Source organism: Mus musculus, chromosome 18 (genome assembly GCF_000001635.26).
Source record: "Mus musculus strain C57BL/6J chromosome 18, GRCm38.p6 C57BL/6J".
NCBI classification, from domain to species: Eukaryota; Metazoa; Chordata; class Mammalia; order Rodentia; family Muridae; genus Mus; species Mus musculus.
This window is the reverse complement of record NC_000084.6, coordinates 25,100,148-25,112,776: the sequence shown is the minus strand read 5'-3', so window position 1 is coordinate 25,112,776 and position 12,629 is coordinate 25,100,148. Positions and strand designations below refer to the sequence as shown.

General features: G+C 40.3%; 1 protein-coding gene across 6 annotated transcripts in view; it reads right to left on the bottom strand.

Annotated features, from left to right (window-relative positions):
• Fhod3 (formin homology 2 domain containing 3) overlaps positions 1 to 12,629 on the bottom strand; it is a 425,120-nt gene that overhangs the window by 20,731 nt on the left and 391,760 nt on the right. For all 6 annotated transcript variants that reach the window (XM_006525826.4, XM_006525828.4, XM_006525830.4 and 3 more), the window contains 3 exons: positions 11,093 to 11,251; positions 2,540 to 2,722; positions 112 to 231 (listed from right to left, as the gene is read on the bottom strand). In XM_006525826.4, coding sequence (XP_006525889.1) covers positions 112 to 231; positions 2,540 to 2,722; positions 11,093 to 11,251 — 462 coding nt within the window. The remainder of the gene's footprint in view (positions 1 to 111; positions 232 to 2,539; positions 2,723 to 11,092; positions 11,252 to 12,629) is intronic.

The window sequence follows — 12,629 nt, the reverse complement described above, 5'->3', positions numbered from 1 at the left end:
AGCTGCTTGTTCCACTGTGCTTCAGAGAATGGAAGGTACAGCTCCATCAGTATGCGACGGCAGAGGCTTTGTGATAAAGGCTGCCAGGGAGTGAGGACTGGAAAGTCTTACATTAGTTCCATTTAGAAAGTTCCCAATGGCAAGGAGAGTAGACAGGATGAAGCCCAGAGTCTTATTGTTCTCCAACTGGTCTATTCCTTCCTTCAGGTCCAAAAGTGGTTCGGCCACTTCCTTTCAGATAAAAAGAAAGAGGGAGATGAGTAAGAATTTTGGCCTGTTTTGTTCTTTTCCAGGTTTGTGTAGTCTAAAGGTATTCCAGTAAGCAATAGTCCCTAGCATAGGACAAGCTGGTGTGACAGGCATTTGGTCCTAGATATGAAGAGTCCTGAAAGGTACCAGAGGGGGCTGAGGGGTAGGTCTACCCGCAGACACCACAGTGAAGGCTATGGGAAGCTAGTGCTGGAGTGAAGACTGCTTGCTCTCTCTTCCTTGGTCAGGCAGGATGTCAGTCATTCCTGTCAGTCTCCCCCACAGCCATGCTGACTTCCAAGGCCATCTCTCTTTCCTTGACCCCTCAGCACTACCAGTGCAGGATCCTCTTTGTCTTTCTTCTTTGCAGGCAGATGACAGTACACACTGTGTCCTCACAGTCTGTGGACCACCTCAATCCCCTCCTGTTTCCTCTGGCACTCCATGAGGGTCACCTCTTAGCCTGAGTTACTCAAATAGGTATGTTCGATCTTTTGACATTGTGACATGGCATTGTTATGTACAAAGTTTACACTCAAGAACCATATTAACACACACACACAAACACACATACCCACATACAAACAGCTCCAGATTTTAACTACATTTAAGAATTGGTCTTAAGGAATATTATTGCTATCTAGGAAAACAGGAAGCCTGTGGGTTTTATTTGGATTGGACACATATGAAAGCCACAGTTCTTGTTTCTGTCGCCCCCCCCCCCCCCAGACACTTAACCTGTCCTGCAGCCTCATTGGCCTTGACATGGGAAGTTTTTCACTGGCCTGGCACCCCATACCAGGGCTTCAACCTTACTCTCTCCAGCAGCCCTGCCTTGCCAGTCCTCAACCACAGCTAGTCACACATCATTTTCTCCAGCATCATCTTACTCTGCTAGAATCACGTAAGCATGCCAGATGATTCACAACTGAGTTGCAGCAGTCACCCTGCAGTCTCATTTCTGCTTGATTCCATGAGTTCAGATGTAGAATGGGTCAAATAAAATCCCTTATTCAAAATACATGGGGCTCAGATGTGTTTCATATTTTGAAACATTTGAATATAGCTAATAAGACACCCCAGAGATGGGATCTAAGCATAAGGAAAAAACTCACCCAGGCATCATAACACACTCATTGCAACCAAGCCAGAAGGTAAGTTCAGGCAATATTTTAAAATACTTTTAGTATACTCTTGCTTCATTTTGTCCTGTCGCATGAGGTCAGGTATGAAATTTTCACTACGGTATTATTTTGACCATCCACAGGTTTCAGATTTTTGTATTAGAAATGCTCATCCTGAAATTTCCCCTCAAACCTCCCAAACCTACTATTGTAGAATATATCCAGTCCAGCCCCATGTTAACTCCTCCCAGCTCCAGCCTTCATCTTCTCTGGTCCTAAGCCCCTCCGGCTCACCATCTAATTTCCGCTGGCCCATATTCAGCCTACAAGAGCATGTCCACTGACCTGTTGAGTAGTATCTTCTTCTAAATCAAAGTACTACCGCTAAGAGGGAGACTCAGGAAGTTACCAAAATAGCCACACAATAAGAAAAGTACCTTTTCCATCTAAATCCTCCCCCAACCTCTCTCTCTCTCTCTCTCTCTGTGTGTGTGTGTGTGTGTGTGTGTGTATGCACATGTGTCTCTGTATATGAATTTATACCTGTCTTAAAGGAGCAGTGAGAGTACAGACACACACTACTATGTCTGGCTTTTTAGTTCTCATATGATTTGGTTTTCTGCCTGTTGCCTTAAGCTGCTGCTGCCATGGATGGTGCTGTCCCTCTCACCACCATGACTCTCCTCTTCCTGAAAGACTTCTCCCTCTGAAATCATGAGCCCTGAACAAAACCCTCCTCCCATATGTAGTTTCTTCCACAGACATTTGGCCACACAATAAGAAAAGTAGCTACTACCTTTTTCTCAAAGGTACCCATGAAGCTGCCAACCATGACCGGTGCCAAGTTGGGATTATTATCAACAAGTGGAACATGATAGATTTCCCCCACTTTGTGCTTTTTTATAGTTTCTACCATGAAAAATTTTGATCACAAAAAAGTCATTTGTTTGCTCCCTACAGCCAGGAATCTGAGGCTGGTATCAGCAAGGAGCTCGCCAGCTACCACAGATGCAATGCCCACCACCCAGTGTGAGCTATAACACAATGACCAGCAGCTTACCCTCCAAACTCCGTGTCAAGGACAAGGCTTCGCAAGCTTAGTATTTACCAACTGTAAAGACCACTGGGAAGCGCGGGCATGTGGGATGCCCCTCCAACCTGCCTACCTTTTCTGTGGTTTCATAATCCATTTTGAATGCCCACAGGTGGAGCCGAGCCGAGAGCTCACTGATGGAAGAGAGTGTGAGAAGGAACTGCTCTGCACTGCCCAACGGCACTTCCGGGTTAGCCAGCTGAGCCTCCTGGATTTTCTGCTTCTCCTCTTCAGTTGGAATCATGGTCAGAATTTTCTAGAAAGATAGGGTGATATAGCAATTCTTTGTTAGTAATGGACTCTGCTCATTCAATATTTTCAAATTTCTGTTAGAATTTTCCAAGCAGGAGGTTAACATCATTTTGTTTTTATTAATATGCAAGGTGTTATGTTATTATCACCAGTAAACTTTAAATATCCTGCTCCAGGACTTCTAGGCCTTGTACATAAAGGGTGTTTCAGGCAAGGAGAGCAGATGATAAGTGAGAAGAAGAAGACAGAATATTGGAGAATCGCTTCCTGCTCCCTAGCAGATACAGTGGTGTGTTGAGAACATGTGCTTTGTGGCACATCTCATAAACGGATTGCAAAAAATGAAACATTCATGACTAAGTCATGTCGGCCTTTATGTATTAATTGTAAATTTTAACCAAAACTCATTGAGAAGCAATGCTGCAGTATCAAACACAGATCTGACTGAGGCAAACCTCATAGTTGTGTACACACTGCTCAGTGATGGAAAAGTATAGCTTCCTATTTCTATTTGCCTCTGGAAAAACCAACTATTGAATGTGAAGAAGACAGTGGATGCTAGACTCTGATTGATTCTTACTGGTTCAAATGCCTAATTCATTATATTTTTAAAACAGAAAAAAAAATTAGTCTGTCCTTATCATTTCTATTTTAATTCTGCATGAAAACCCTTTCCTCCCTTCCACACATACACATAAGAGAGAGATAGAGATAGACAGAGACAGAGACAGAGAAAGAGACAGAGACAGAGACAGAGAAGACAAGAAAAAGGTAGAATTGTTCATAAAGGCTATGATAGTCTACCTAAATAACTATGAACAACAAGCAAAAATGTTTTGAAATCACGGAATTGAGTTTAATAATGTTTCATGATACATGGCCAAGTCACAAGAACCTACTTTATTGCTATGTAGAAACAATAGTCAAATGTAAGATTATATATATATATATACATATATATAATTGTTCTAATTACTATGATCCTATAGTTCTTCAATTTGGGTAGAATGATACTTCTAAGATCACCTTTTACAATTCACCAAGGTTTTTCCATTTCTTCTTCCTTACTATACAGCTTCTAGAACCAGCTTGTTTGTCTCTATACAAAACCGTTTTGGACTTTTAGTTGGAACTGAGTTAAATTTATAGATTACATGTATTATTCTAATTTTCAACATATATAGCCTATATATTATTATATTTATGACTTGTATATTTCATCATAAATAGCACTTTAAAATTCGTTTGTTGTTACTACATAACAATAAAGTAGGCTTTGTGCATATATTTATGTCAATATTTATTTCAACAGAGCAGAAGGACAGAACAGTACGGGGCATACAAATATGGTCCATTAGACAAAAGTGAAAAACTATTTAACAGAGAAAGGATTCAGTTTACAACAAGTGGTCTTGAAACAACTAGATTCCATATTAAAAAAAAAAACACACACACAAAAAAAAACAGAACAAAAACCCTCAACTTAATTCTCCTCTATTCATAAAGAAACTCAAAATGGATCACGATTTTAAAAGTAAAATGGAATACCATAAAAATTTTGGAAAGAAACAAGAGAAAACCTTTGTGACCCATGGTAGGCAAAATATTTCCACAAGCCGCAGCTGATAAGGTTAAACTATAGCCTAGTTATTTTTTTTTCACTGTAACAAGAATGAAAACATAAGCTGTAACTTATCAGCAAAGAGGTTGCCCTATGACCTTGCCATTCCATTCCTGGGTATGTACTCTAGGAAAGTGAAAACATATTCACTGGAAACTATTAAAATACTTGCAGTTGCTTTATTTGTAATAGGCCCAATCTGTGTCGAGTTAAAGCTTTTAGTGGATAAATAGGTAAACACATTGTGGTACATCACCAAAATGAAACAGTCCTCAAGATGCTATAGAGCAGAGGTTGTTATTCAGCATGGCTCCAGGATGAGACTACGTGGGCAGAATTGGAATATCAGGAGAGATTCAGTTGGAATTCTGGAGGTCACACTGTCCACAAAGTCAGTGGATTTAAAAAAAAATCCAAACATTTCAAACAGATAACACTCTGAAAACATCTACCATTGGACTCAAAATCCTTAGAGGGGGGAAGCACACTCTAATTTTCATAATGCTTAAATTGTTCTAGGCACAACAGGAATTTCCAAACAAAAGCTTGCCAGCACCTTTCTAACCTCCAGGAGACATGTTCCTGCACGCTTTGTTGCTTTGTCCCCTTGAAGGAACTGAACATTTCTCCTTTGCTATTTACTTCTCTGATTGGAACCATTTCTTTGCCACTGAGGATTCTGGGCCTAAGATCTGCTAGTTTATTTTCTCCTTCCTTTACATCACTGTCAATAAGAAAGGCGATAGGACAGTGGGACAGGATGTCAGAGCCACCCCCTGTGAGTTGGTGGTCCTTTCCTCCACCAGAAATGATACAGACGAACAGAAGGCAAGGCTTAAGTCAGATTCTTGCTACGTTAATAGGTTCTTTGATGATTCTTTTTTGAATCACCACTTGGTTTTAGAGGGAAAGGAACATCCAACAAGACCAAAATGTAATAATTTGAATTTTTCTTTACTTTCTTCCTAGGCCAGTGGCTTTCAACCTTCCTAATGCTATGACCCTTTAATACAGTTCCTCGTGTTGTGATGAATCCCCCAACCATAAAATCATTGTTCTTGCTATTTCATAACTGAAATGTTGCTACTATTATGAACCATAATGTAAATATTTTTTTTGAAGATAGAGGTTTGTCAGGGGTCATGACCCACAGGTTGAGAACCACTGCCCTAAATAATGTCTCTGTATTACTACAATAACTATACTTGTTCTCATACCAGAAGGTACCATTCTGCCCCCTGAAAACAATGGAAATGTACCCTTTATTTTGGATCTAAATGCTAGGTTGAGTTTGGCCATTTCATTTACCTGCAGATGAGACACAGCGATAATGATTTTACTTGTTCATTCTGATAGACTGTAGTCATGGTGATGAAGAATATACAACAGGGACATGGGTGTGGCAGAAGGGCTTGGGAAAGCTTGGCCAGGGGTAGTTTGTAAAGGTTGCACTATTGTGAGAAAATGGAATTCTGTCCATGCACCTTCCTGCAGCGACTTAAAAAGTAAGCCACAGAAGGACCCTGGTGGTATCTCCTTCCATCTCATGAGCACTCTGAAGAGTGCGCATTGGTGCAAGAGATTATTGTGTCCAGCACAGATGAAATGACTTGTTGAAGCTTTCCCATGCAGAGCTGGAGAACTGTTAGGGGCTGCCCCTCATGCCACAGCAGCAGCTCCATCTTCCACAGACACTCATCTGTGGATGCAAGCACTACAAACAGAACAGCTGTGTTTCATCTTCAGAGCATCTTGGTTCCCTAAGCCAGCTCCATGAGAAGACTTGCCCATGTCCAGCACCCATGAAGCCAACTAAGGACAGGCACTGGGAAATACAAACTCTTTAGAATGATACCATGGCACAAATGATTAAAGTAGATTTCTGCTTCTAGGATAATGCTGGGTCTGACAGCCAAAGTGAGCCACGTTAAACATCATGAAAGACCACTGTATTATACTGCCTTTTAAGTGGACTACACTCTAAAAATCATAAAAGCAAAGGGGGGAAAGTATGTTTTCCCATTTCTGTTTGTGATCATTTCATGCATTTTACTGGAAAAATATTATTGATGCTCTCTAGAGATGATTCGAAAATAACTTCCTACAGATGAATCCTCTTCTGCAAACCACTTCCTTAATAGAGTTAATTACTCAGGTTTGTATGACAAATCCAGATTCATACCATGAGTTGCTAGGCAATGGCAAAGGATGTCATTTAATACATCCTAATTGTATTTTGCAGCACAGAGCTTTCCAGTGGCCCTATGAAGCTGAGATGCCATGACATAATGTGTGTATCCAGGAAGCAGAAGGTCTGGCTGAAGGCATTAACCACAAATCTTATTAGCAAAGGGCTGTAAGTTGACAATTGCTTTTTCTTCTCCGTCTTATTTTAACTCTTGAATGACAGGAGTCCAGAACAAGCCCTGGGTCCTTCCCAGCACATGAATGTAGATCTTCTATGCCACTCAGAGCATCCTGCATTGCACATTCTATAGGAGGGCTTAGTCCATGGTCTTCACAGCTATGTGAGAACAGCCGAACGATAGGCAGTCCTTGGATATGGAGGTAGTTCCAACAGAAGCTCTTGGCTGGGATGCTTTTACTCCCTAAGGGAGGTTAGCAGTGTATGAAGACATTTCTAGTTGTGGGTCAGTGTGTGTGGGGGTAGGTACCCCCAAGATCTAGCATATTATCTGCATGTCCAATTGTTGCTGTAGTAACAATGTTGCTCAAATCAAGTGGCTTTAAACAACCTAAATTTATTTTCTCATGATGTCCAAAATTAAGGTGGTAGGAGGCCTATGCTTTCTCTTTGAAGGCTGGAGAGGAGAACATTCCTTTGGCTCTTAGCTTCTGATGTTCAACATGATCGTTAGCATCCCTTGGATTACAGGAATGTCCCTTTAATTTCTGCCCCTGCTATCACATGGCTTTCCATTCCATGAATGTATCTGTGTGACCTCTGATTCAAGTGGTACTGTAATCTGTATGTGTCCAAAAGTCCCTCCTCTTATAAGAGTACCAGTCAGAAGACTGATGGCCCATTTTAACAGAACTGCCTTTTCAAGTGAGGTCACCTCCTGTATTAACATGAACTTGGCAGGGATAGTGTATGTTCAACCAAGGTCTTGTTTCAGTGGATAGTTTTTCTTGCAACTGTCTCTTCTTCCCAAAGCACAAAGGTATACCTGGCATGCTGCGCTCCAAATCTTGCACGTACTGTATGCTTACTGCCCTCTCTTCTACCTAGGAGAACCTAGTACTGTGGTCAAGCTTTCCTCTTTGGACTTCTCTGCCAAAGGCTTGTGTTCTTTCTAGAGTTAAGTTTCACAGGTCCCATCCATGTTCAAATTATGCAAGCAAGACTGTGGATGAACAAACCTTAGATATGGAAAACTTCTTGCCAATAGAATAGGACACCCAGTATCACAAAGCAGTGTCTCCATACTCCTCATCCTTACCCAGATATCTCAAGGTAATATTACCTATGGGTGCAAATCTGTAGGTTGTCTAGTAGTTCCTCCCTTTTCCATCATCATGATAAGAGGTTTCACCTGGTACAATCTGGCACAATCTCACAGAAGCAGGAGAACATGACCATGTAGAGGGACAGGAATTGTTTCTAGAAAAATGTTGAGGTTTAATCTTTTGCTTTGTATTATAATGTTTAATATTGACTGCCAAGGCCTAATTTCCCCCAGGGACAAGATAATCCCTACATAGACCCAAGTGATGCTATGTAATTTTGCCCTCCTCAAGTCATCCCTGATGACTACAGCCTATGGTTGGGCAGAAGATGAGTGTGGTTTTGAGGTTCTCATACTTGAGGTCAGAGGTGGGGGACTAATGAGGAGGGAGAGAGAAGAAAAAGTAGAATATAGATATATTATTATAAAAAATGGGACAAATAGGAGTAGATTATTGAATCTACTCTTAAACCAAAAAACATCTTACAGCCATAATTTTACATTGGTAGAGATCCTTATATTTTGATATAGAATTGAGGTCATATTTTGTTACATTGGTATTGAATTTTATCTAATGATGCACATTTAAGGTTTTCATTAATATAAATCTTTGTATATTGATACAAAATTTAAGATTAATTTGTTAAAACATAAAATATGTTTATATGTTTCAACTCTTATAAAGATATTATGCCTATGCATCTCCTTTAATAATAGGTTTAATTGCAATCCTTCTAATAACTGCTATTACAAACCATTTAGGATAAGTAGTGCAAGTTAATAGTCAGCCAAACTCATGGTCTTGTCAGATACTAGTCTGAATTATCACAGAAATATACATCCTGGCTTATACAGAAAATAAATAGCTGGAGACAGGCAATGTTTGACAATTCAGATATGCTATGAATAGATAGATGGTCTTCAAAAAATCTCAGAGAGTCACGGAATATTGAATTTAACCATAATTTTGTTAATTTAAGATCTTTTTGACATTAACGAATGTCAACTCCTGGCAATGCCACATTAAACTTGTAAGAAGGCGATGAGCACCATAAGCTCCATATGGAATTGCTTCAATTATGGCAAACTAGGCACTGGGCAAAATAATTCCCTAAATTCATCTGCAGACAAAATGCTATCAAGAAATGGCAAATAGATGCAGAATAGTTGATTGCCAAACTCTGCCAAGACAAGGTAAAAAGCCCTTCATATTACTGCTTCTTGTAAGGTCTGTCAGATATCCTGGGCCAGAAGACTGAAGATAGATGCTCCAGCACTAGAGAGAATACTAGGGACTGTCCAGATGGTCAGCTGTCTCTGTCATTTCTATAATTTTTGGAAGCTACATCCCAGCAATTCCTGGGAATAATATTTATTCCTTGTCAGGTCTCTGATGGGATTAAAGACTAAATAGTCATAATCTTACTATAAGCTTAAATTGTTTAAGATTTAAAAAGATGTTCTAAAAAATACCTAATAAAAATAAAATAAAATTAAAAAAAAAAAACAAAAAACATTCTACTGTTCCTTAAAAGGTTAATCATGTATTTTATGTGCGTGAGTTCATATGTGTGTGACTACATGATTACTAGAATTAGCACAATTTATCTTTAAATGTGGACTGTACCACTTTACCAGTCCTGTAAATGTGATGTAACTCCTTAGAAACATATAACACTTCCAGTGCTTCGCTATTGTCTCAAATTCTCCCAAATTTAAATAACTGTTTATATTCATGTACTTTTCAAATGCATGTGCTTTTTAAATAAAATCTCTGTTCACTGCCATGTTAAAAAAAAAAAAGATGTTCTAAGACTAGGAGGATGTTAATATTACAAATTAGGATAGAAATTAGAATAGAAACTGATTTAGATACAGAACTCTAAACTCATCAAGATAGAATAATTGTTTCCTAACTGTTCCTACTATATGTTATTTATTTTTATAAGAGAAAATGCCTTTTTATTTAGACAAAAAAAGTGAGAAATTATTGATGTTTGGTCTTTTACTATATATACATTTGCAAGGTCAAATACTGCACTCCCAAGGCCTGGTTGCTTCCAGGGACAAAAGAATGTGCACATAGACCCAAGTGACATCATGTAACCTTACACCCCAAATTATCCCGGATTGGCTAGTAAATATGCCTATAGCCTATAGCTGGGCAGAAGATTGGTATTTTTTTTGGAGGGGGGGGTCCCAAGCTTGGGGTCAGAGGCAGGGGACAGGAGGGAGAGATGGAAAGAGGAGAGTTGCAATGGGGTAGATGAGCTATGAAAACATGACTATAAAGGCTGACCAATTAGAATTAGGAACAGCCCAGATGGAGCACACGAAGTTATAATTCAGGGTTATTGATGAGGAAGTGGATTCTAACAGCTTACAAGACAAGTGTCTGCTCAGCTCTAATTCTATCAAGGCTTATTATAAATATAAAAGTTATATGTCTTTTATCTGGAAACTGAATGACCTAAGGAAGGGTAGAAAGCCAGATTTGAGATTAAATATGAATCATAAACAGATAAATATTCTCCACTGGGCAATCTACCTCTCATCTTTCTCTAACAGATCAGCAAGCATGAATACCTCAGCTAACTTGTTCTGTTCTCCAGATGATATGACAACAACAACAACAACAAGATCTCTGTTTTGTTTTTTTCCTTTGAACACAAGGTCTCATGTAGCCCAAGCTGGCCTCAACCCTATGTGTAAGTGAGGATGATCTTGTACTTCTGATCCTTCTGCCTCCACTTGCCAAGTACAGAGACTGCGAGCCAGTGCCATCGCACACACTTTTGCTAGTCCTAGGGATGAAACCAGGGCTTTGTGCATGGTAGGCGAGTCTTATCTCTGGCCCCAAACCACATCTTTTTGTAAGATCAAAACAATGCCCTTTGTGTGGCCTTCAGCACCTAATGAAAGAGTACAATTGATAAGTCTTCCTAGGTATACATAATGTGACATGGAAGGAGCCCGAGGCAGGATGATCTTTTTCTATTCTGAGGTAAGCACTCTAATCTGAAGAGTGTTGGGCATTTAAATAGTGAGGGAAGCCCTAGGAGACCCATGAACCAAAGGTTGAGGCCCATCAATGAGCCAAGATCTCTGAACTTCACAGGCAGCAAGACTTGTTGCCCCAGCCCAGAATAAACATCTAAGAATCATTAATATCTTTCAGAGTTCAGTTGAGTAAAGATGATTGCAAACCACCAAAGTTACATTCAATGCAACAATGTAACGCACATTTCGCTACACTAACGATTCTTCATAGAACTTGCCTTACCTCGATCCCTTCTTTGTTTAAGGCATACTCATCAAAGTTCAAAATGGCTATCTTAATTGTCCTTGGAGGGGGCAGCACCGTCAGGCCGATGTTGATGGCATTGCTCCTCTTGGAATCCAGAACAATGATCTCCTGCCGTTTACCATCTGCAGCCGTTTTCTTGGTGATAAAAAAGGAAAACAAAAGATTAATGTGTCATCCTGGGCTTCACTCCTTATTTAGAAGTAAGAACAAATGGCCCACATTCAGGTCAGGGAAGAACTGGCTGCCACTCAGCACAGGAGAGAGAGAGTGTGTGGGGAAGGGGTAGATAGATCAGGGCTTAGGTACTCAGGAGCCTCCAAACTTGGGTCAGCAACGAAACATCACAAGTCGGGCACATTACAAAATAATACTGATTTTCCTTCAATAGGGAATTTTTTTTTTCTGCAAGAGCAAAACCTGTCTCCTTCCCCCAACAACCCCAGCCTTTTAGAATTCCTTTCTTGTGTGCTGTGAAGTGTTAGGTTGTGTCCTGGTTGGCTCAGTGTATACAGTGTGCCTATAGCAGTGAATACCCAGGCTGAGGAGACAGGCTGGTGAGGACATTCAGTGTGGCTGGTCTGTCAGGCCTTTGGTTCATGGGTCTTCCTAGGGCTTCCCTCACTATTTAAATGCCCTACACTCTTCAGACTAGAGTGCCTCCATCTTTTCTGTATGTTTAACCATCACACAGCTGCCTGCTTCAGGACAGGGTAGGGCTTCCTAAGAAAGAGAAAAGAAAAGGCATGTGCTCTTAAAAAGGTATGAATGACAAGCAGGTGTGGAGGTGTTCTGGCATCCTCACAGAACTCTGGGTTACAGCTTTTGCAATGGCATGAGTGTCTCTCAGAAGCAGACCCTTGGCCTCCCTTATCCTTGCAGCTAGGACAGGGCTAGCATATGACTATTTGTAAGCCTTTGAAACACAATGTTTGTATCTCTTTCCCAAATTCAGTTGTCGGTATCCTAATATCCAAAGAGATAGAATCTAGTATCAGAGGTCAGAGATTTTAGATAGGGCGGGAAGAGTAGACTCCTCACAACAGAATTGGTGTTCTTACAGGAACACGGCAAGAAAGAAACCATCTGAAAGGCAGAAAGAAAGCCCTTGGCAGAATTAACCTGGCTAGCATCTTAATCTTGAACTCCATATCCTCAAGAACTGTAAGAAATACATTTCTGTTGTTTAAGCCACTGGTAATGTGATTTTTAAATAATTATATTTATTTCTATGAGTATAAATGGTATGCCTACATGTTTGTTCGTGTACTATGTGTGAGCCTGTGGAATTAAGAAGAGGGCACGAGTGCCCCTGGAACTGGAGTTACAGGTGGCTGTGAGCCACTGTGTGGGTGCTGGGAATTGAACTCTAGTCATCTAGAAGAACAACAAAGGGAACTATCTCTCCAGCCTGGTGTACGGTATTTTATTATGGCTGCCTCAACAGATAAACACAGGATGTGAGGAGCTAAGCCAACATGTTACCTCCAGAGCTAGGACACAAGTTGTGTCCACT